General features: G+C 39.8%; 1 protein-coding gene across 1 annotated transcript in view; it reads left to right on the forward strand.

Moving 5' to 3' along the window:
- The window catches only part of SUSD5 (sushi domain containing 5), a 42,719-nt gene extending 21,005 nt beyond the window's left edge, over nt 1-21,714 (forward strand). Inside the window, exons 3-5 of the mRNA XM_069859945.1 lie at nt 334-452; nt 9,238-9,426; nt 19,715-21,714. Of these exons, the coding sequence (XP_069716046.1) occupies nt 334-452; nt 9,238-9,426; nt 19,715-20,997 (1,591 nt within the window). The 3' untranslated portion in view covers nt 20,998-21,714. The remainder of the gene's footprint in view (nt 1-333; nt 453-9,237; nt 9,427-19,714) is intronic.
- Nucleotides 21,715-23,740: the final 2,026 nt, after the last annotated feature.

The raw sequence follows: 23,740 nt of genomic DNA on the forward strand, positions 1-23,740 counted from the left end.
AAATTCTGTTACTTTCTAATCTTTCAGACCCAATCATGAGTTTTCATTTTTATCGAGGTGCCATTGATGGGAACCTGCACTGCTGGAATGAGAGAGCAGAATGTGGCCTTAAATACTCTGGGACTTGATCTGATGTTTAGAATTATTGCAGAATGTAATAAGATAAACAATCTTTATTGCTTCCTATGCCTTGAACTCATTTATAGCAAACATTTTTTGATTAATTCTAATTCTCCCAAGGATTTTTGCATGTATTTTCCTACACTCCAAATTTCACCTGTATGTACCATTCCAGAAGATTTCTGATTTTCTTTTTTTTCTTCTTTATTTTAGGACAATTACATGCAGAACGACGGGCAGCAAACAGCAGAGCGTGAAAGCCATTGATGTTAGAATCGAAACCGATACCTTTGTGAATGACCAGTATGATGCTTTTTGTGTAAAGGATGAAGGTCAGCACAGATATAGAATTGAAATTATGCACAGTCATTGCTGCCTTGCAACATTAAAAGTTTTCCCTTCTGTTTTTGTACTGCTGAGAAGCAAAGAGGGAATATTAAGGAATAAATCTTCATAGTAAATGCCTGCTAAATGAGTCAACTGCTGCAAAGGCATTGATTGCAGGAAATGCATTGTCTTTGCTGCAGTTTAGCAAGTTCAAACAGCACTTCTGGCCTTGGAGAACCCATTTTGGTGTTCATAGAACATACTTAGTGGGAAAAAATATATCTGACACCAATACAACTGAGATGTCTGAAGCATCTCCCATACTCAGCACTGTAACTAAATGTAACTCAGAAAGTTGGCTTCCAACCACAAAAAAACCACACTGCTGTACATCAATCAGTATAGAATATTTGTATGCAGATAACTCCATTGCCTCGATTTTGGTTTTGGTTTGGCTTTTTTAATGCATGTAAACCAGCCTGCTGGGAACTCGGAGATATCATGGATGATTCTGAAGACCACAGTACTTACAATTTAAGCTGATGCTTAAACTTTTTGATATTCGAATGCAAGAACTTACAAACAAAGATGGAGTCTGAAGGCAAAAGTTAAATTGTTACTTATAGGCAGGATTGTGCAAAGAAGTTTGAGAACCCCAGAAACAGATTGCTGATGTCTGCAGTGAAGTTTTGCGTCTCGTTTCCAAGAAAAGCAGGGACAAGCAGATGGCACTAACTGAGAAACAATGAGGCTGCAACACAGGGGGAATTTTGATGAATAATCAGAGGCAGCAGTGGGAATGTCAATATAGTTGAGCTGAGATGTGGCAGAGGTGATGCATATTTGATGTGCACAGTGTCATTAAAAAATCGCAGAGTTTGACTGACCGTCCTCTCAAAACAGCCCTTGTGATATCAACTCCAAGCTCCGTGCTGCTATGGGCGATGCCAGCTCCATCACCCAGTTGCTAATGTTGTCACAGAAGCACCTTTGTGCTTTCTTCCATGCTGCTCCTCACACATAGGAGCAGCTCCCTGTAAACATCTGCAAAAGTCTCTCATTGTCTTCCTTCAAATCTCTCTTTTGTCATCCTCCCCCCACAACGAGAAAAACCTTGCAGAGGGTGGGACAGCTGTGGGATGCTGAAATCATTGCTCTTGGCCACTATTGTTCCATTGTGCCCTTGTGCTCCCCTGTCTGTTTCCACCTGCTGCGTCTGAACTTACACGTAGATGTTGGGTCTTGGGGGTTTGCCTTTTGCATTTGATTAATACATGTGGTAAAGGGCCAGTAAGGGTGAAGATAAGAACATAGTTTGACGATGCTTGTTGGGAAGGAGTAGTGTATAGGTCTCAGAGGCTGTGTAGTTAAAACTCAGGGGACTGAGTTTTGCAAACTTGGATCATTTGCAAAGAAGAGACAATTTATTAAAGTTTTTTTTTTTGACAAGGCAGGGAGTTCCCTGATGACAGAATGGGGCAATCATGCCAAAACACTCTCCAAATAGTCCTTATACATAGAAATATTTCTGGGCGACAATGAGGTCCCCTCTTCTTTGAATACATATTAAAAAAATTGGATGCAGAGACAATGTGTGAATAGAAAGATTTGAATAGAAAGGTTTGAACAAAATTATGTGGCAGAGCCTAGTCTGTCGTTGGCATGAAAAGAGCAAAGTCCAGAAAGGAAAGGCTGAGGCAACTGACATTTAGCCTGGAGAAAAGAAGGCTGAGGAGAGACCCAATCAATTTCTACAGCTACCTAAAAAGACGGTGTAGAGGTGAGGGTGTTTGTCTCTTCTCCCAAGAGTCAAGAGATAGGACAATAGGAAATACCCTCAAGTTGCACCATTAAGACTGTATATTTGGAAAAATTTCTTCCCAGAAAGGTTGTCAAACATTGGAACAGGCTGCCCTGGGAAGTGGTTGAGTCACCATGCCTGGAGGTATTTAAAAGACCTGTAGATGTGGTGCTTAGCAATATGGTTTAGTAGTGGAGTTGGCAGTGTTAGGTTAAGGGTTGGACTCAATGATCTTAAAGGTCTATTCCAATCTAAATGATACTATAGTTCTATAAAATAGTCTTAACATTCAAGTGCAACACACAGCAATGCAGTAGCAGTTGTCTGAGGAAAGAATGTCCTACACCTCAGGGATGTCACTGTCAGGTTTTGGGAAGTAAATATCCAGCAAGAATCAGCAACAGCAATGAGCAATCCCCTCACCACAGCCTCAGGCATAGCATATATGTTCTGCTGTTTTGTACATGTGGCTAATAAGTGCACATCTAAGTCACAGTTAATGAGTTGTTTCTTATTTGAAACATCCCAAGTATTATTTTTCTTTCAGAAAAGCAAACATTGGTTTCAATTGATACAATGTTGATTTTATTGCAATAATGCATTAGTATTAATACCTGTGTATTGATATCAGGTGCAAAAAGCTAGTTGTTTTGCCCTGCCAAAAGTGATAAATCCCAGGTTTCTTATGTTGGGACCTATCTCTGCATACACAATAACCACAAGCCCTCTCATTTCTTCCACATCCATCAAACCAATGATCTGCAGTCCTGTATGAAATTTGCCAGGTCCTTTCTCCAGCGTATCTTAACCTCACCCTCTCCTCCTCATCTCCCTGCCTTCAGGGCACTCTTGGCTCTGCGCTGGGTCCCGGCACGGGTGGCTGGGCAAGGGGCAGCAAGTGCTGTGACTGCCTTTAGAGGTATGAATGTGCTGGTTTATCCACCCATATGCAATATTGATCGGCTGGCCAGCAGCACTTACGGGAATGGGTAAGAGCTGAATCCCACCTGAGCGCATTCCAATGGCAAAGATGCCTGGCTTTGCATCTTTCCTCTTTTAAACTCATCTTATCAGAATGAGCAGATGCTCAGGAGTTCTCCCTCTGTCAGACTTGGCTGAAATCAGCCAAAGGCTCAGGCTGAGAATGGGCAAAGGGAACAGTGACATCAACCATCTCTTCTTTAGAAACTCATTTGATGACAGTAACTTTTCAGAACTCTATTTTCCGTTCTTTGGGTTGTGCAAAAACCATCTTGAACCACTTACTTCTGGTACAAACCATAACAAAATGCCCTTCTTGGGCCTTGATTTACAATTAATCTTTACTCATTCAACATACAAGCACATAGATTACTTTGGTTGAATAGCTTCAGTTCACACTTCAGCGTAGCTCAAACAGTCGTGGCAGTCAAATGAGAGCAAGAGTTCTGGATGTTCTTACAGGATCAGATTTTATGAATGAAAGTACTGAAGAAGGTGATCCCCATTTTTGTTCTTCTGAAATGAATTATTTTCTATACACAGTGAAGAATCATAGCAGCCTTCGATATTCAGAGTTATGTTTTACATGGATTTGGTGCTTAGAGTTATGCTTGACAGGGAAAGCTGTAGCTGTAATGTTTTATGCGTGCTGTGAGTATTGCTGCTGTTTTCACAGCACAGAGAAATGTGTCTTCTCAGTTTCTCAGAAACAAATGTTTTATGTAGCCTTTAGAGTCAGGAAGACAACTGTCTACCAGCTCAGGTTCTGCTGAGATCAGTAAGTTTCTCTCTTCGCCCTGAGAGCACAAAAATTACGTAGAAATATATTACATTCTACCTATTCTGAAAATGGACTGTCACACATAAGTCAGATCTGGCCCACAGAGTGTATATTTATTCTCTAACAAAGCTCATTTAAAAAAAAAAAACAAACCTTAAAGCATAAAAGAGATATAGCAAGAAAACCAGAAAGATGGAGTTTTTCCTACCAGTAGGACAACATGCAATCCAATTCCATATGTATACAATAAGCTTGGTTCCCTTTCTTGTACCTTTTTAAAACACAAGAAAGGAAAGGACTCTTTGTTAATAGCTCCCAAGCCTTACTGGTTCTTTCTTTCAGTGACCCACTGATATTTACAGGAAACAAGTAAGATCTCTATTCTGTAAGGCTTTGATTTGCTGCCACCATAGAAAAGATAAACAGGCAGCAATTTGTGTTAGCAGACAGCATAAATGCAAATAAAACTTTGTTAAATGTGACTGCTGCCTCCAGATGACCATCAAAGCTTGTCTACAAGGCTTATCTACATATTTCGGTTTGCCCTTTTCAGCAGTAACAAAAAAGAAATTAGTGTGATCTTCATGGAAAACGTATTAAGTGTACTTTAAAAGAGCAATCAAACTATGATTTGCTTCATGTGATATTTGAAACATTTCTTCATGTTTGTTATGCTTTGCTATGGGTATTAAGTTTTCATTTTTTTTGTTGCTACAGCTTTCTTTTCCAGAGCTCTGCATAGAGCTGACAGTGAATTTCCAGCTACTTGATGATGTAATTTAAACTAATAAATGAAGTTATTCTTGAAAGCCCTATCCGATAAAAAAGGTATGGGCATCCTAACATTGGCAGCTTATGAGCACCACTTTATTACTATAACTGAGTTAACGGTTCTTTGTGCTCTATTTGTACTCAGAATTTTTATCCAAAAAGAAAAAATCCATATGCTTTAGTGTCTCTGCAGTCAAGAAGAAAAACAAACACCCATACTCATCTTTCACAGAGCTCAGTGTTAAGGGTTAGATTTTCCAATTTCTTAATGGTGAGATGACATCCTATAAATTCCAGTGGTCTCTCTGAAAAAACTCTGCTGAATTGGGTGATTGTAACAGAGGATGCTTTATTTCAAAGAGGATGTTTTGCGTCAACTTTCAGAGCATGGTACACAGTTAAAGTAGCAGTAGTAGACAATCAGATTTCAGTAGATTTCCAGTTCTGTCAGGTGATGTGGAAGCTGAAGTCTGCATCTATTTCATGTTGATTTTTTTTTTTGCATTGATCTTAGGCTGTCTTTTCTGTAGACGGTATTTTATCAAGACATCTCAAAAAAAAACCTTTGCAAACTGACGAGATATTTGTAGTTTAAATTAAGAAGATGTCTCTGGAAGATTCTGGATTGGGGAGGAGGGGTGCTCTGTTCTTAAAATGACTTGTGTTGAGTCTGCAAGAAATCACCTGCCACAAACTCCTTTCCACACATAGTCTGGAGTTGGTTACTCTTCAGAACAGCCGTAAGTCCTAAAAGCCAATCATGGCTGAATGTGCTAACTTGGTTAACAAGATGTGCCTTCAGTCCCTTGAAAAAATAGTTTCTGAGTCTCTAAGAGGTCTGTAACCAGAACCACCACCAACTCTAACACAGTGATGCTCAATGCTTATATCTTTGCTGTGCCGCTTACTTCCAGTTGTCAGATGTTAACTCTGTCCTGATTTCTATTCATGTGTACTGAGTTCTTTATTGAGTGTGGTGGTGATTTTGACCCCAGGAGACAGCCTGTGCCAAATTGCTGCTGACATGAAATCCTTCTGGATACATCCGTATTGCCATCTATGTCGTGCTCTCTTGCTGCGTAACCTAATCCATCCTTGCTTACTGCAGGTCAGCTGCCAACGCATGGAGCCTTGTTAGATGTTCGACCTCAAGGTCAGTATGTGGCTCAGATTCACAACATCTTCATAAAATGGTATCCAGAAGGTCACCTGGTTGCAGCTGATGTTAGGACACCAGAGCTCTCTGTGGCAAACTCAGGAAGGGTCATGATGTCCAGAACCAGATCCCAAGTGTCCAGGTTTGAGGATATGATGTTACACACAAGCAGGCAGAGCATGGGATGGATGGGGCCCGAGTACCAAGGCAAAATAATTCAGCACATTGGGCATTTCTGCTGGGAAGAAAGCACTGGGCTCATCTTTTAGTAAGCACCAAGAAAATATGATGCTTTGTAGAAGGATATATGAGGGGAAAAGCAGTGCTCCAGGAGGAGAGTTCAGCACCCACTCAGCACTGGAGGAACCTGGTCCTCATCTACCAGTGTCATCACTCCAGGCAATCTCTGTAGACATCTTAACAAAGAGCACCGCTGTTCCTCCAACTGACAAACTGCTGCCAACATGCCCTCTGTCATGCTGCATGACCCAGATCTGCCTCTTCTTTTCAAGCAAGAAAATGGTCTGACTGCCAGCACTGAGCACAGGCTGTTGTTCCAAACAAGCCCACGCTATTTCTCCTGGTAAAAGGCTGCAGACAAAAACCTGAAGGCTTCCCCAGAAGTGGCTCAGTGCTATGAGCTGCTGGGCCAGTGTCACTTGTGCACGTGTACCGGAAAGAACATGTTTGGCTAAAGGCTGAGAAGAAATTGTCATAGCAACAGGGACTGCAGCAGGACAAGGAGCTGTAAGATGCTGCAACCCTGAAAACTCCTGTACATCTTGCATGGGGGACAATGTCATCAAAATAGATGTAGGAACTCCAGTATGTCTTTGCAGGGTATCAGTTTTCATGTTGTCCTGTCCATGCTGTCACTCAATATACTCTGCAGCAAAGACTTAGGAAGTCTCATACGAGAGATTCATAAGTTCAATGTACATAGTTTACCCATGAAGATCTTTTAAATCACTCTTTTCTTTCTCTTCACGTATCGACCGGGTCTCGCAGCATCTCATTAGTCCCAGTTATCACATGTTGCCAAATTTTACGGTAAAGCTCCCTTTAACTTCCTTCTTTCCTGGAAGGTTATAAAGTGCTTTTTGAATGTGTTTGCCATGAGGTAAATGTATTTAACTAATGTAAGTATTACTTTTCTGCTTCCTGTGGCCACAGGATTAAGAAGCAAGGCTTGATAGATAAGAATACTCTCTGACATATAATTGTCCCACACAGCCTTGGGATCAATACTTCCCCCAGAGCAGATACACAGCTCACTCTTGTACTTATGGAAGTAGCTACATAAATAAAGCACATGGAATGCAGGGGTCTGTAGGCTTTCTATGAGGCAATAAATTGGGTTTTTTATTCCTTTCATTCACATCAATCTATTCATCCGACCAGTTCACAGGAAAGCATTAGCTGCTAACTGCTCCTCACTTCCTCAGATGCCAAGTCTCCATAAGACTGTACATAAACTGAGCTTTGTGTAGCCTCAAGAGCTTGTTTTTTCTGTCAGTATGTGTGTGTGTAACTCCTACTAACTTCTGAAGGTGTTAGACAGCATATATGTATGTGTACAGAACGGAGAATAGACTTCAAAGCTTTGAATTCAGTAGCATGTGCCTTAAATTAGTGGCAGATGTTTTTCAGCATACTCATTTGAGAAGTGGTTACCCAGGTCTATCAGACAGTTTCTAAAATCCTGATCCAAAAGAACTCTTGCAGAGTATGGCTATTTATCATGGGATGTTCATTTCACTGTGAGTTTAACGACTGGCAACTGAAATACGTGGTATTTCTAAATAAACACGTATTTACATATGCCTGGGTCAGAAGTGTGTGGATGATGGGAAAAGCTGCAGATGGGACTCAAGGATTTTGCAGAATTTCCCTGGGGCAAAAGCAGGAAAACCTGATTTTTTTGCAGAAAGTAGATTGAGAATGTGAATTGGTGTCAATGGAAATGTTTGTAAGATCTTGTGATGATGCTGTCATAAAAATGGACTCTAGCAAAGCAGCATAGGTGCTCTCTGAAGATGATTCTCCTCTATGATTAGGAGCATAGCCTTGGAGGTCACTTTTTCAGCTTCCAAAGAAAGGCCTTCCAAGGAACATAATCTTTGCTTAGCCAAATAAGTAATTAGGATTTTCTGCTAAGGTAAACTGTTTCAACAGGGGAGATCAATACTAGAACACAGACCTGGCCCTACGTTTCCCTTATCCCATGTAATTACCTGAGTTATTACCTATTAGCCTTTTAATTTTCAATTGTTCTTTGTCAGGACAAAAGCAGGTTTTGAATCTTTAGCTAGTTTGGTAAATGGAGCAGTTGATTTTTCTTCCACAGTCAATAAGGGCTCTACAACCACTGGAAAAAATACCAGATTTGAAAAAGAATATAGAAGCGTTTTTTTGTATCAACACTGCATGTTTTGTCCACTGTGTTTCTTAGTAAGATCATGTTCTTGTATTCCAGGTTGTGTTGTTTAGTCTTTCTGTAACTGTGAGATGTCTATTCCAAATGCGACTGTAGAAAATGTAGAGAACATGGAGGCATGGAAAACCCCCTTTCAAGACCAGTTTTGAGAGAGGAAGACCTTTGAGAGAAGAGAAAATGAAGTGCCAATGAATTTATTAACTCAATAAATTTAGCTCTTTAGGGTCTCACAGAAAGCAGAGCTATGTAACCCCTGATTTTTGTTAAGTGGAAGAGCATTTATTTTAGGGTGTCTCTAATATAAAATAGGGGAAATTTGAGTATCTGGGAAGAAAATTTTGATTTTCAGGAAGACTAGACGCTTAGACATAGTCTGTAAAAAGACTGGTGTCAATCTGGGCTTTTCCTTTCCATGACCATAGACTAGGTCATTGCTCAGCCCCTGACTGCTCGCTACCACGTAGCAGACAATAAAGTGTCAAACAATTTTATAAGCTTTTCTGCAATTAAGAAAAATGGCTGTGTACAAGCTTTTGCTTTCCAGTTCCAATGTACCCAAGTCTTTGTGGAAGCAGGCAGACAACCGTAGCTTTACATCCTGGGATGACTTGTTGGAAACGAAGTCCCTCTAGATCCACCACTGTTACACATTGGTAACATCATAGTTATAGCCCAATATATACTTTCCCAATTACAGCTGAAAATAGCTATGAAGGAGGATAAGGGCATGAATGGGATGAGGTGCATGAGGTCTCTGGATGTGTGCAAGTTTGTCCTCAGGTAACTCTTAGCACCACTGTTAGCACTACATTTAAAGCCTGTTGCAAGATCTCTACAATCTCATTTCTCTTTTTTTTTTTCAGACAAGCCCTGTGGGGACCCACCATCGTTCCCTTACACCATCCTGCACGGCCACACTGGCTTTGAAATGGGGGACGAGCTGCTGTATGTTTGTGCCCAGGGGTACGTCATGGGCAACAAGGAGACGGCGTTCACGCTGCTCTGTGACACCTGCGGGGAGTGGTACGGGCAGGTTCAGGCCTGTGTCAAAGGTAAGTTCAACCAGCACACTCACCATCCCTCTGGGAGGTCACAGCCTCCCATCAGCCCAACTCAGGCAGTTTCAGGCTTGCAGGGGTGTCTCCTGGCCGTGTGAAGTTCTGGTGAAGGTCTTGGTGACTAGAGCATCAATACGTTAGCTGGCCCATCAGGGCTCTTGCAACCCCGTTGGTAAACAACTCCAAGTAAACTGCAGGAGAGGATATTTTATTCATATTTAGATGAGCATAAATTTCCTTCTGGGTAATAGCAGCCATTGAAAATAAAAAAACGAATTTTTTAATGTCAGATTTATTTTTTTCTAGATCCACTAACCCCATTCCTGGGATTCACTGAGTCTTATCCCAGGGTTATCATTCAGCTTCTGCCCTCCAGCCCATCATCTTCCTTCTTTTTCCCACAATACCATTTTTCTTTAGTACTGAACATAGTTTTTATTTAGTGGAAAGTAACCTTTGGGAAGGCCCTTCACCTGCATATTTAATATCAGAATCAACCACTTTCTGGAAATTGGCCATTTCTATTCTTATATATGCTCATTCTGTCACTGTGTAAGGTTTGTAGCTTTTCAATGTACTTACTTTGTTTACTCCAGGAAAGGGATTATTACAGATGTTACAAGGAATATCAGAGATATTTTTTTCAGAGTGGTTCAAAAGCCATGCCCAGGCAGCTTTAGGAAGCCAAAGACTTTGTTTACCAGATAGAGTGTACAATGCAGGTTTTGTATGTCTTCTGCTGTGTTTATTTTCACATGAAGCCACAGAGTTGCTACAGAGAGGGCTACTGAAATGAAAAGTTGGTGTTTGTTCTCACTTTTGCAAACCTAGAGCAAGCACAGAGAAAAAGCCAGTGTCTTTTTGTAGGCATACACTAAGCATGGCTTGTATCAAAATAACCTCGTTCCTTACCATAGACAGGCTGAGGCTGTCCGTGGCTTTATCCCTGGTCACCAGCCCCGCACCTTCATGCAGTGCTACATGCTGAGGCCCCTGGAGTTAGCATCCACCTCACAGAAAAGTCAGGATGCCGTGGTGGTGCTGCGGCCCCATGGAGACAAGGGTCAATACCCCTTAAGGGCACAGCAGACCCATATGCGACTCCTCCTGCTTCCTTATATTTCTAGCTTGAATTAAGATGACCATCCTTGAAGCGTTCTTGGACATCTATTTGGGATGCAAAATGGGTAATACAATAGCTGCTCATCCTTTAAGCCCTGGTCTTTTTCCACTGGCTTGTAAGAATCTAGTTTGGCTGACCTGAGTTTTACTAGCCCTTTCCTACTAGTTACTTTAGCACTTTTGAACTTCTGGCCTTACATGCATGATAAATAGCACTTCCTTTTGCTATGTTAGGAAAATTAAAGATCTAAGCAAGTTAAGAGAGCTGCCAGTGTCACAGAAAAAGGCTGTGAAAGAGTGGCAGAAATACAGTTTGGGTTAGAGCTAGGCAATGAGATAGATGGAAAAGTTAAAAAAAGTGTATTATATTTTAATTTGCCCCAAGAAAAAGGCATGCAGCTTTTATCTTGCACCATACATTCAGGAATTTTGCCTACAAACATAACAACAGTTACCCAGACATTGACTCCATTAAAAGGAATGAAAGTGGATTTTTTCACTGAAGAACTTGACTCAAGCAAACAGGTTCTTATTAAACAGACAAAGTTCTGGGAAATTATAATAAAGATGTTTCCTTAATTCAAACCTCCAAGAAAATCCACCTTTACATGTTAGTTACATTCTGCAACAAACCTTTAATCTTCCCCTTATTTAAACATAAGCTAAATAATACCATGAATTCAGATGTAGATTCAATCTGAATTCTGTTTTCTCATTCTCTCTCATGTTACCCTGCTCAATGCATTCAATATCAATCATCAGAGTATCTTACTTTTTATTTTTTTTTCCCAGACAGATATCCCACCTTTAGCATGATATTTTTGGCAAAACCAGATAAATTTTAAGCAAAGGAATGGGCAGCTGTTGGGTAACTGAGCTATCTATATAGGCTGGAGTTAGCATATCCATTTCAGAACCTGCATATTCCTTAATGCCCAGGGGCCTGTAGGGTGTTATTTTTACTCGTAAATATATATCACCAGGCAGTAGATAATCATGAGATAATGTCAAACTTGTTCTTGGTGGAAACAGTTCATGTCTGTATACCAGGGAACAGATATTCAAACCCATCCAAATGGTATAGAGGTTAAAAAAAAAAGATATCCTAACACCTTTCTGAACTATTGTTCTCACAAACAGCAGTTCAGATGATTAAGTGAAATAGTACAGGAAACAGTTCATGCCTGTGCACATGGAGGAGGAGCACGGAGGGAGAGAAGGAAAACCTCTGGTAGCCCAGTGGGTCTGAATCTCCTCTAATCAGCAGCAAATTCATATTTCTTTTTCCTTCTCTGAGATTAGTGAAAATGTTAACTTCATTACACACAGAAATAAAACCGTATTACACCAAAGTAAAGAAAGGAAAGAATCAGGCCATTTAAGTTGTGTGTGTTTCACTGTTTTCCCTGGATAAATAGTCTATTTCCCCTGTTTTGCCTGAGCTTTTCAAACAGCTGCAGGGGAGAGAAAAATATTTTTAAAAGAAATAGGGAAGTGTGGCCATAAAATCACAAACATCAACACTGGAACTTGGGAGCAGATGTAATAATGTGGATTATGATTTTTAAAATAATTTAAATGTAGACTTCATGCTGAGGGGCTTCCTTTAATTAATGTTTTTAAAAGACTTTAAACACCTGGGATAGAAAATACAGCATGTGTTCAATTATATGTTCAATCCCCCTGATCACAATTCTTTAAGAAAGGAGGCTTTACAGGAAGATGAATGTGTGATACTAGCATTCATTATTTTCAAAAGAGTAAGAATTCAGTGAAAAAGAGCAATAAAAAAATTGAATTTAGTTAAAAGAAAACTGATTTACAGTTGGCAGATTCTTGGGGTTCATAGGAGAGAGGAAAATAATTATCAATTAATTATTCCAGAAGTCAGTGCACACACTGCTTTTTAAGTACTTTGATGCAAGACTTCCCTCATATGAAGGTTAATGATGGGGCTTGACAGAGAATTTATATCCCTGTTGGCACAGTGGGTCATTTCTCTCCTAACTGGATGATATCAGAGGAAAGATTGTTGTGAAGCCACTTCAACGAATATTTAAGGGCTATGTTTAGAGGCTGGTAAGATGATACAGTTCCCTTTTTCTTTATCTGTGCTGGGTGAGCAACTGGAAGTGTGAAGTGGTCCCCATACTTTTACACAAATACAACTGGTAGAAAACTCCAGTCAGAGGATAAAAAGATATGAGGCCTCTTCCTACATCTTGCACTGACTCTGAAGCCAGGGGCAACTCACCATACTAGTCTCTGCTGCTTAGTCCACCTACCTCATCACAGAATCACAAGGTTGGAAAACACCCCCCAGGATCATCGAGTCCAACTATTCCTATCAATCACTAAACCATGTCCCTCAGCACCTCATCCACCTGTCTTTTAAACACCTTCAGGGAAGGTGACTCAACCCCCTCCCTGGGCAGCCTGTTCCAGTGCCCAGTGACCCTTTCCGTGAAAAATTTTTTTCCTGATGTCAAGCCTGAACCTCCCCTGGTGGAGCTTGAGGCTCTTGTCCTGTCCCCTGTCACTTGGGAGAAGAGGCCATACAGAGCAATAAAGTTTAACCAGCTTCATAAAGCTTTGTGAGATCTGTGGATGTTACTGTTACCTGTGGATGTGTATTACTGTCCATCAGAATATCAGATTAAACAGCAATTATTGCTTTTTTCTCCAGTTGGTGTAATAGCATTGGGCCCACTTTACATTCCCAAGTTGCTCACCCAGAGTAAATACAGAGCTGAAGAACCATCATTGTAGCAGCGTCTAAATCTAGCAGTTAAATGTTCTTTGAAGTAGCTTTATGATCATCTTTCCTCTCTGTTTCGATTCAGTTAGAAGAGATACGGTCCATTCTGGCACCTAGGATGTAAGCATATGACAGCTGGCATATTTGTAAATTAAATGAAAAAAAAACATTATGTATCAATACACATATAATTCAAAATACGTGGCAAAACTTGGCTATGGGCATAACTGAATAAAATAATTTTTGGGTTATATTAAGTGCATTCTGGGTACAATAAAGCATATTGGAAATTAAGAAAACAGTACATTACAAGTGGCTTTAATGTACATTATGTATACCAGGTAATGGACTAAAATTTTTAATCAAGATGCTTTTTAAACAAAAAAGTGGCTTGTATAGTTGGTGTTTCCTGCAATTTTTCATCATGAAAAGATGCTGTGTTCTAGCTGAAGACATGGGGATATTCAACCAACAAAAAAACCTTAAGCAGAGAACTGGGAAATATCATTTTTTGCAGTTTATTATTTTTTCTATTTTTGTGGAGAGAACACACTTGTTTCACAGAATATCTCCTTAAGATTAACATTGCAGTAAGGCCTCAAATCAGACGTATATGTGCCATGCTGTGGCTACCCTGCAGGCACAGAGACTAAAGTAAGCGTTGGTAAATTACATTTGTTTTTCTTCCAAAATGTACCATAGATTCAATATCAGAAGCATTAATATGAACATTTCAGTGTGGGGTTCAGGGCTGCATTGCATTAGGCTGAGTCCTCAAAAGGCTGTTTCCTTGAAGAGAAGACAGATTAGATGGCTGGGAAATCATCTCACATCTCTGCCCTAAAACTGGCTAAGAAGAATGTCACATATTTATCTTTTTCCCTTGGCTGCTTTGGGTTTTTCCAACTATAAGCCTGTGGCAGGAGAGGTCATATCTTTTGCACATCTAAGGACTCTCTCCAGCGTCAACACTTGGATACAAGTCTAGTGTGTTCAGAGCTGGTCTAACTTTTCCAGCCTGAGTACTATACTTTTGAGTTCAGCGTAGGGAGGATTCTGCTGGCTTTGACCACCTCTGAAAGCCTCATCGGCAGCTCATTGTCTTTTTATCAGACTGAACTATTCTCATTACTTCAAACTTTGCTTTCAAGAATAGTAGTGATTCACATTCATGTGGTCTGTAAGCATGACTAGCCAGCATCATTCTGCTTTTGTTTTTTTTTTTTTAATAGGGAGAGTAAAACAAAATGTTTCTGGCATTTAATCATGGTTGAGAATGTTTTTTTCTTTTCATCTGAGAGTACAAAGGGAGGGTTGTGACAGACAGATAAAATCAGCAACAAAATATGTCCATGGCTTGTCAAAACAATTGCTATGACAAACTTTGGTTCTCTTTTCAGGTCTGTCACTAAGCAATTGTATTACATTAAAGTAAAGTATTGATCTGGTATGGATCCATTCTGACAATTCAAATTAGTTTTAAAAATTATGATGAGTTATTTATTTATATTAGCATGCTTTCTGCTAGAATAAAAATCATTCTCCTTCTTGTAGCTGTTGTAAAAGACAAAAGGCAGTACAAATTCAGTCTAGCACCTTCTAGTTGATTTGAGCAAAGAGTGTTTGTGTGCCTGATCAAATTAAAATGGATATTTCTTCAAGATGCTGTAGTTCACAAATCTGTCTGATCTTTGGCAAATTGGTATACATGCTCTTTTCCTTCCCACCCTTTAAGACAGATGCCAGTTTGTTAATATTTGCTGTAACTACTTTGAGATTCTTAGAATAAAGATGTTTTTATACGGTAGAAATGTTTATGATGATGGTCTACATAGAATCAAGTTTCAGTTTCCTGTACTCCAAAAATACATCCACAAAATATGCAGTGCACTTTATGGTTGTCCGAAATAGCAACACTCAAAATAGAGCTCGGATGCCAATATGCTATCTAGAAGAAAAATTAAACTGATCCTAGAGTGTAGAAAACCAGGCTCTTTGCTTGGCCAGTGTTTTCACACTAGGATCAAAAGTTGAAGGAGATGAAAGCTCCCTAAGACTGGATGCTTCTCAGAAAGGACAAGGCTAAATTAAGAGGATTTTACCTTTAATTGAGCCTCATATCTTTGGTAGTATGCCATTTCAGCATCTGTTACTGTAAAATGTTCATTTTGGTCTCAGTAATCCCTCAGACAGCAAATCAAGAGCTTACTGATCCTTGAGGCTGACAGAGGAGGGTAGGATTAAGATGTAACAATGACCAAATATAGGAAGATTTTGGTCTTGGACTAATTAATTTCAATGCTGGTTCTTCTTAAAACCAGACTTGCCTGGATAGAAAGGAAGATGCAACCACTTTTAAATCATAGAATCATAGAATCATAGAATAACCAGGTTGGAAGAGACCCACCGGATCATTGAGTCCAACCATCACTATCAGTCACAATCAGTCACTATCTTTTTTAAAAATATTTATAAATAAAGGTTACAGCTATTTGGATAAGGGGGAGAGCTTTAGTTATTCCTCTTCAGTACTGAGACTACAGTTCAGGGAGCTGGAAAGCTCAAGAAAACACTGATGAGGTGAGCAAAAAGAAGTGCAAAAGTTGTACAATCTGTTCCTAGAAAATCAAGCCCGCAGCTGACTTAGAAAATCATTGTGGTAATGCAAACTCACTAAATACCAACTCCAAGCCCCACTTGAAGATCTGAGGCCCAGAAGAAAGAACAGAGTATTATTACTTTGTAAGTCCATCCAGGATCATATAAATCCAAGCTTCAGCATAAAGTGATCTGTATTTCCTTTGATGGTTAGAGAGCTCAATAGTTGCTTTCATTCTGGCATCCCATAAGCTAACATTAGTCATGTTGATAGTCTTTGCTATAAACTATACAAATACAGGAGATTGTGTATGAAAATACATTATAGCAACTTTACAACTTGGGACACTATCTGATTGTCAGGAGGAACAAGACTCCCTTATGAGATGACGAGCAGTACATAATGAACTCCATTCTCAGGCTTTCTTTAGACTACAATGGGCTTTTTGTTTCCTCAGCTGAACATCAAGAAAGAATGGATTCTTTTCTATATATACAGGATCAGGCCTAAAGACAGCAGATTTGATGGAGGCTTGATTGATGGTTGAACAAACCCCTAATATGTTCTGATAGACTGAGGATTTGTATTAGCACATGCTCTTTCCTGATGCACCCCCATGAGACTTTCTTCTAAAGGGCTGAAAGTATATGGCAGGAGAGGCACTAAAGGTGAAGAACTTCAAATTCTATAAAAACCACATTACTACAGTTGTTAACCATTCACCCATTATCCATACTGGTCAATCAGAGAATGTTAGTTGCCCATTCATATTGCTAACTAAAGAATAAGCCTGGAGGAAATAACATGAGCAAATGAATGTCATTTTCAATCATGGATGTGAGCACATGCACTAGAACACCATAGCGTAAAAATCAATGCTTCATCTTCAGCTGGATTACTGTAGTCTTAAAAGTAAATGAGTGCAAAAAACAGAGGTACAGGAAATACACAGGTGAAGATAGGTCAGTGTGATCATAGAATCATAGAATATTTTGGGTTGGAAGGGACCTTAAGGATCATCCAGTTCCAACTCCCCTGCCATGGACAGGGACACCTCCCACCAGGCCAGGCTGCCCAAGGCTCCATCCAGCCTGATCTTGAACACCTCCAGGATGGGGGATCCACAGCTTCCCTGGGCAATCTGTGCCAGTGCCTCACCACTGTCATAGTGAAGAAATGCCTCCTTATGCCTAGCCTAATCTGCCCCTCTCCAGTTTATACCCTTGCCCCTAGTCTTATCACTACAATCCTTTGTGAACAGTCCCTCCCCAGCTTTCATGTAGCCCCTTCAGGTACTGGAAGGTCGCTATGAGGTCTCCTTGGAACCTTCTCTTCTCCAGGCTGAACACGCCCAACTCCCTCAGCCTGTCCTCATATGGGAGGTGCTCTAGCCCTCTGATCATCTTTTTTCAGCCCTCTTCTGGACCCGTTCCAACAGATTGAGATGATTCATCTCAAAAAAGAAAACAGTAACCACAATTGTTAAATGTTGAGTTCTCACATTATTATATTCCAGTTCATTAAAACTCAATAGACACCTGTAAGTTGTCCAGAGAGGCGCTGAATTTCAGTGAAGTAGGCATGCCAGATACCAGCTTGTAGCAGGAGTTTCATGGTAAAAGGACAAAACAGCCTGAGGCACCATTTCCACACAAAAAGCATGCCAGCTGGGAAAAATTCTTAAGTGAAAGCAATACTAAGGACAAAGTGAAGCTAGCATTTGATGGCTATTGAGTACCATATAGCAATGGAAAGTGCCACACAGTGCTTCATAAATATGTTTCTAAAATGCTTCAGTATCCAGAGGTACCCTCCGGTCATTAACAAATGCCTGAAATACAGTAGGAAAAGATTTTAGGATTAATTAGAAAAGTGAGAGCCCTATCAGGAAGCTTTCTACTCTGAGAGCTGGAAGTTTTTGGACGAAGACGATTTAGAGGATTACACAAGTAGATGAGGACACTGAGAATGGTAGGGAAGAGAAGCCATTAGTTGGCACTGTGGTGTTGTGTGCGGGTTTCGCCCTTGCTGTGAGATGAGAGGACCTGCTGAGAACATCCAGTTCTCCAGTCTGATAGCTTTCACAGAGGTATTAACTCTCCACGGGCTATGTCGCGCATTTTGGTTTCCTCAGCATAACTTCTTTGGTTTCTGGTAGGACCATACACTATTCCAAGAAAAATACCTTTTGCTAATACTCATTCTGTTCTGGCACCTGGCTTAAGCTGTTCTGGCAAAAAGTAAGCTGGTGTGAGCTGTATCACTGCTAAGTGTTTTTGGTCAGACTGGTTTGACAATATTTCTAATCTTTCTTAAAAGAAGACCAAATACGGCTCTGACAGTAGTCTGGAAAGCACTCTCCAAGGAGAATGTGACTCATTTGGAAATTGAGGTGGGCCACAGAAGAAAACGTGATTCAAAGTTGGTTGACTGTAAAAAAAGGGAAAAAAGATAAGATTTTATGAAAGCACTGATTTGTAATACAGCTTTTCCTATTAATTTCTTGTTTCCCGTGTCATGCCAGGTCTATTGCTTTACTGTCTTCATGAAAGACTAAGCACTCTCTTAAAAAGAAAAATTCTCACAATGATTCAGTTTGTTTTATTTTCCGTATCCCAAGGCACTATTTTCTAGGACTTTTAATGCCCGCATAAATCTCAGTAATTACATCAGCTTTCTATGCAGTAAAACTTGTGTGAGCTGAAAATCAACCACCCTGCCTAGTTTGGAAAATTTTTCATTGAGCTAAGGTTTTAGAAGAGTGGAAGAAATATAAATTACAATGCATTATTTCATTTGAATGCAAACACTTATTTTCATGCTCTGAGTCGTCTATTTTGCAATGAGTGGTGGGTCTGCTGAGGCATAGGGAGTATTTCTAAATCAAACTCAAACTTTGTGATGAATTTGCCCCTCTTGCACTCAGGTTATTTTTCCCAGTTTGGTTTTGGGATTTTTTTTTCTCTTTTTGGCAACATTTAGTTTCTTAAAATTGGAAGCCTGAGAGCTGGTTACAGATGGTATGTGGTACCTACATGTTAAGCTTAAAGTTCTGGAGACAAAATATTCTATCCTTGTAGCCATGTGTACATCTTGCTTTCTTCAGATGAAGATGGGCAGATTCAGCAGTTTTGGTGGGAGTGTCTTCCTCAGGTAGCTCTGAAGAGCTCTCATGGGTAGAGAAATACCATTCAGCTCACTTGGCCCCAGGTGTCATATCACTATAACACCAATGTCACTGAAGAAAAGTGGTACAAAGGTAAAAAATTGAACATAAGGTATTGAATAGAAACTTTTCAAATCAGCTGGCTCAAAAGGGTTGAAGTTACTATAAAACTTAAAGGCTTAGGATATTTTAAGTCCAATTAGTAATTGATTACTTTTTGCTATACATTGCTCTCCACATCCATTTCCTGCTTGTTGAAAATTTTTCCTCAAGTCTGGCAAAAGGAGTTAGGGAGAGCAAAGGTTTGGGAAAACATTAAGCAATTGAAGGAAGCCCTCTCACTGTGGACAGTAAGTTGTTTATATAAATTTTTAAATCTGAAAAAAATATATTAGTGGTTAGCATTGACACCTATCCTGATTTTTTCCAAAAACCTTTATATTGACAACCAGCTTATGCTGGACCATCCCCTTTTCAAATAAACAATAGCACTGAATGAAAAATACTGTCTGAAAGTCACTCTTTTTGAACCTTTCTTCTTCATTTCTTGTAACAAATGACCCCAGTGCTTTTCTGGAGAACTTAAATGTTGGCTTTTGTGTTTTTTTGGTTTTGTTTTTTTTTTTTAATTTTCTAGATGAAACTGAGGCACACATTGACTATGAGGATAACTTTCCTGATGACAGGTCAATACCTATTGTTGAGAACGAGCATGCCAATGGCAAAGAGGAAGTTGAGCAGGAGCAAGAACAGCTTTCCTTCAGTAAAAGTTTAGAGGAAGGAAGAACTGGAAGTACCAAAGGTGTTACTCAGGATACAGGCACTTCTGAAAAAGGAAGCCCAGCACCAACTGAGTCCCCAGTGTCACTCCTAAGCCAAAAAAACTTGTTTTGGTTTCCATCAGAGGCTTTCAGTGAGCCTGAATCAGAGGGACAGACACATGATTCCACTAAAGCACAGTTTTCTGAAGGTGATAACCACATTGGAGTGAAGACAGCCTATGATGGACCTGGTGCCAAAATGTTCTATGACAGCGAGGATTTTCCCATTGGACCAATTCTCACAACTAATGATACAAAGGCAGAGATAGGTGTAGTTGCCATTACTGATGAGTCGTGGTTAGATGGCTATCCAGTTACACAAGAAGTGGTAGAGGATGATGAAGAGGAGGGGGATAAAATTGATGGCTCAATGGGAACAGAAGACGATGTTGTCCTCACAACTGACCAACCAAATCACATTGAAGTAAGAAAATCAGGCAATGGTAGCCCAGCTCCAGAGGAAGGTTTAAAACAGATTGTGGCAGCAACAATAAGAATAGATGACGAAGGGGCCAAAGAGACACCGGTACCGCTTACTGCAGTGAGTGGTCTGGAGACCTTAGACGTGAGCAGAAGTTATAATGATGCCGTGTGGGATCACCCAACTACACCTCTGGAAACTGTGACTCAGGAGCTTGGTACAACGATTCTGTTTGACATAACCAGCTTAAAAATGTCCACGTCAGAAAACTCTGTGATGGTCAGCCCGTCCGATCACGCTCCGTATGCAGAACCAGAAGAAACAACAGCCTACCCAGCACAAGTAGCAACCACTGCAACAGCTCCAGATATTGTAACTGTCACATCATCCCAGGAATTAGCTGAGCAAGAAAATCTCACCCAGGGCCTTGGAGAAAAGCCCATCCCCACTTCTGAGCCATGTGAGGGAGAAGATTGTCCCAAATCCAATAAAGGTGCTATCATAGCAGTAATTGTGATTCTTCTCTGCTTGATACTGGCTGCAGCTGTGTTGGCTGTGTGGTTTTTTAAAAAACGGCAGCAGAAAAATTCTGTCTATAAACTAAATGGAAGGTGTCAACCTAGACATCATTGCTACCACCACTACCACCATCAGCACATTGAAATGCAGAAAGTCTAACCGGGGGTCTTTTGGCAGAGATGCTAGAAATCAGAAGAAAAACATGCTAAAGGATCACATGACTCATGGATGCTAAAATCCAGCAGTGCAGAAAGCAGAAGAAAAAAGGAATGCTAAAAGAACATAGACAACAAAGAAGATTTCATCCTTTTGAAATTGCTGTTTAGCATAGTCGACCTTTCCGAGCTAAAGAATCTGTTTGTTTTTATCACAAGGGTCTTTTGGAGACATCAGCAGGACACAGTGTGCTTGGTAGTACATCTACAATTTGTTCCGCTTTTACATTTTGCTCCTATTAATAATAAATTAATTGATTAATTTCTGTGTTATCTGGTTATAATGTGACGACAGGGCTGGTCAGGTCTTCTTGGTCTATTCTCAGTGGAGAAGGGGAAGAAGGAGGGAAGGAGGGGAGAAGAATGTTTTTGGAGCAACCACACATCTGGTGTTTGTTCCTTTTTTAGAACTTGCCCAAGTTGGTCAGGATAAACCACCATAACAAATTATTACCTGATGTGTCTTAAAAAGAAAAACTATTTGCTACCATACATTAATGGATAGTATTGCAATGATTACTAAGGTACTTTTCTTCAATATTGTGAATTTAACAATCCGTGAATGTTGGATCATTATGCTATTTTTCTGGAAGGTGTTCTTTTAGCCTTAGTGAAGAAGTGCCATTCTTATACTAATCTTTTTATAGAAATCATGATGTCTCCCTGGAATTCAAAGGATACTGTAAGCGCCAGTCTTCCTTGAGTATCAGCAGGAGAGGAGTCAGAGCACCTTTGATTCCAGGTGTTATGATGAACAGCCTCCTATTACACAGCCAAGCAGTGATGAAGCACTTTCCAGTGGAAGCCTATATAAAGTTGGCTGCTTTTCTGAACACGATACTGACTGACCAAGATACTGAATTTTAATTCACAGCCAGTAGTACCTCTGGGAACTGAAGCCATGCATAATACTCATGCCATATGAACTCTGTGGAAGGACTGGTTTTCACCATTCTGCTCTCTCATAAGCTGGAGGGGTATCTGAGGTGGACATTTGCTATGGAAGATGGGTATCCATTTTGGATGCTTCTTGTGGTTTTAAAGATGAAGCAAACCTGGGAAAGAGAGAAATTGTGTCCAGTTGATAAAACACAAACACCTGGCTTTTAGACTGAGTATTGGTGTCAAAACAGAGGCTTTTCCAAAAGCATGTTCCATTTCCAATGGTTCTGAAAAGAAACGGGGAGAGAGGAAAGGATGTTTTCTAGAGTCCCTTAACATAGTTTGGGTGGATTTAGTATGAAATATTCTTCCTTAACTTTCTGAATGAACAGGAGAAAGACTGGCAACTGTGAATAATATGCAGGTCAGAAATGAATTAATCTGCCACTCTATTGTACAGCCTTAGCCAAAATAGGCTTGTAATTCAACATCGAAATATTGGAGTAAGAAAAGGTTTTTGGGTGGACTTGACCTGTTTTCATGTTCTGCCTTGAGTCACAGTGGCAACCATCTCTAACTCCATGGAAGTTAGACTTTATGAAATGGAGTGCAGAATTGGTCCCATCATACATACAGTCATCAATCTCAGTGCCAGTAAGGAAAACAAAGACAAGGGCTATAGATTATCTTGGAGAATTTGACCTCAGAGTGGTAAGAGTTGAAACTAATTGCCTGGCAAGAGCCACAGCAAATAAAGAAGGACAGAAACTGTACAGATCTGTAAATACTGTCTTCTCCGACATATGCATGAGTTTATGTTTTTAATGCATTCTAGACTATGAAATAACCTAGAATTTCTGTTGTAAACTATTTTTTTATGCAGTAATGTTTTTAAAAAAAACAATGGATTTCGCACTAAGCAACTTTATGGAGACTGTTAACTCAACTAAAACATACCATCTGTAATCTCATGGAAATATGCTGAAAAATAAACACAGGAACATCCATTAAAAATATTGTTTAACTGAAAGGTGCAAGTATGTGTTACAGTTCTGTGTAGCATCATTCAAAATGAAAAGTCAATACTATTTGGCTCAGGAACTGAACATATGAAAAGAAGACCCAAAATGTGATTACAAACACAAATTGTACAGTGATCTTGTTTGAGACTTAGAAATACTTGTTATCCATGAACGAGGAGGAAATGTACATTAACATGATGCTTTGGAGGTATTTAAATAAAAATCAAGTTACAAAAAAAAAATAAAGGGAAAGGAATCACTTGTGTGTGTTCTTGTGCAAATCATCCAGTTTGCCCACAAATTTATGGAGAAAATATATGTCTGTCACTTGGAAAATTCTTGTGGAAAACATTTTAATATTAAAAAAAATTGCTGAAAAGTGTTCATCTTAGGCTGCTAGCCTCACCTTAGGCTGCTGCCCTTTCTGCTTTGGAAGACCATCTACCTGCTTTTGAAGCAGCATCTGTTTGTACTCATGATCTTCACATTACAAACTCATGAGTTTGTACTCCTGATCTTCATATGATTCAGGAAGTTTGGGAAAACTCATAGATGGAATAAACCACCCATGAATGATACGCTTGGCAGACTTTCTTTTGTGTGTGGAACTTGGCTAATCAAAGACAGTAGGGATAGCAAACAATAAATGTAGTATAGTAAATACAAAATCTGAAGATTGTAAGACCAAAATACATTAGAGGATGAGTTAGTTACTACAGGAATTAAGAGCTGAAAGTGTGAGCTCTGGGTTGAAATTAGGAAAGGAAAAATTAAAGGGTAAAT

This window comes from Phaenicophaeus curvirostris, chromosome 6, assembly GCF_032191515.1.
Source record: "Phaenicophaeus curvirostris isolate KB17595 chromosome 6, BPBGC_Pcur_1.0, whole genome shotgun sequence".
NCBI classification, from domain to species: domain Eukaryota; kingdom Metazoa; phylum Chordata; class Aves; order Cuculiformes; family Cuculidae; genus Phaenicophaeus; species Phaenicophaeus curvirostris.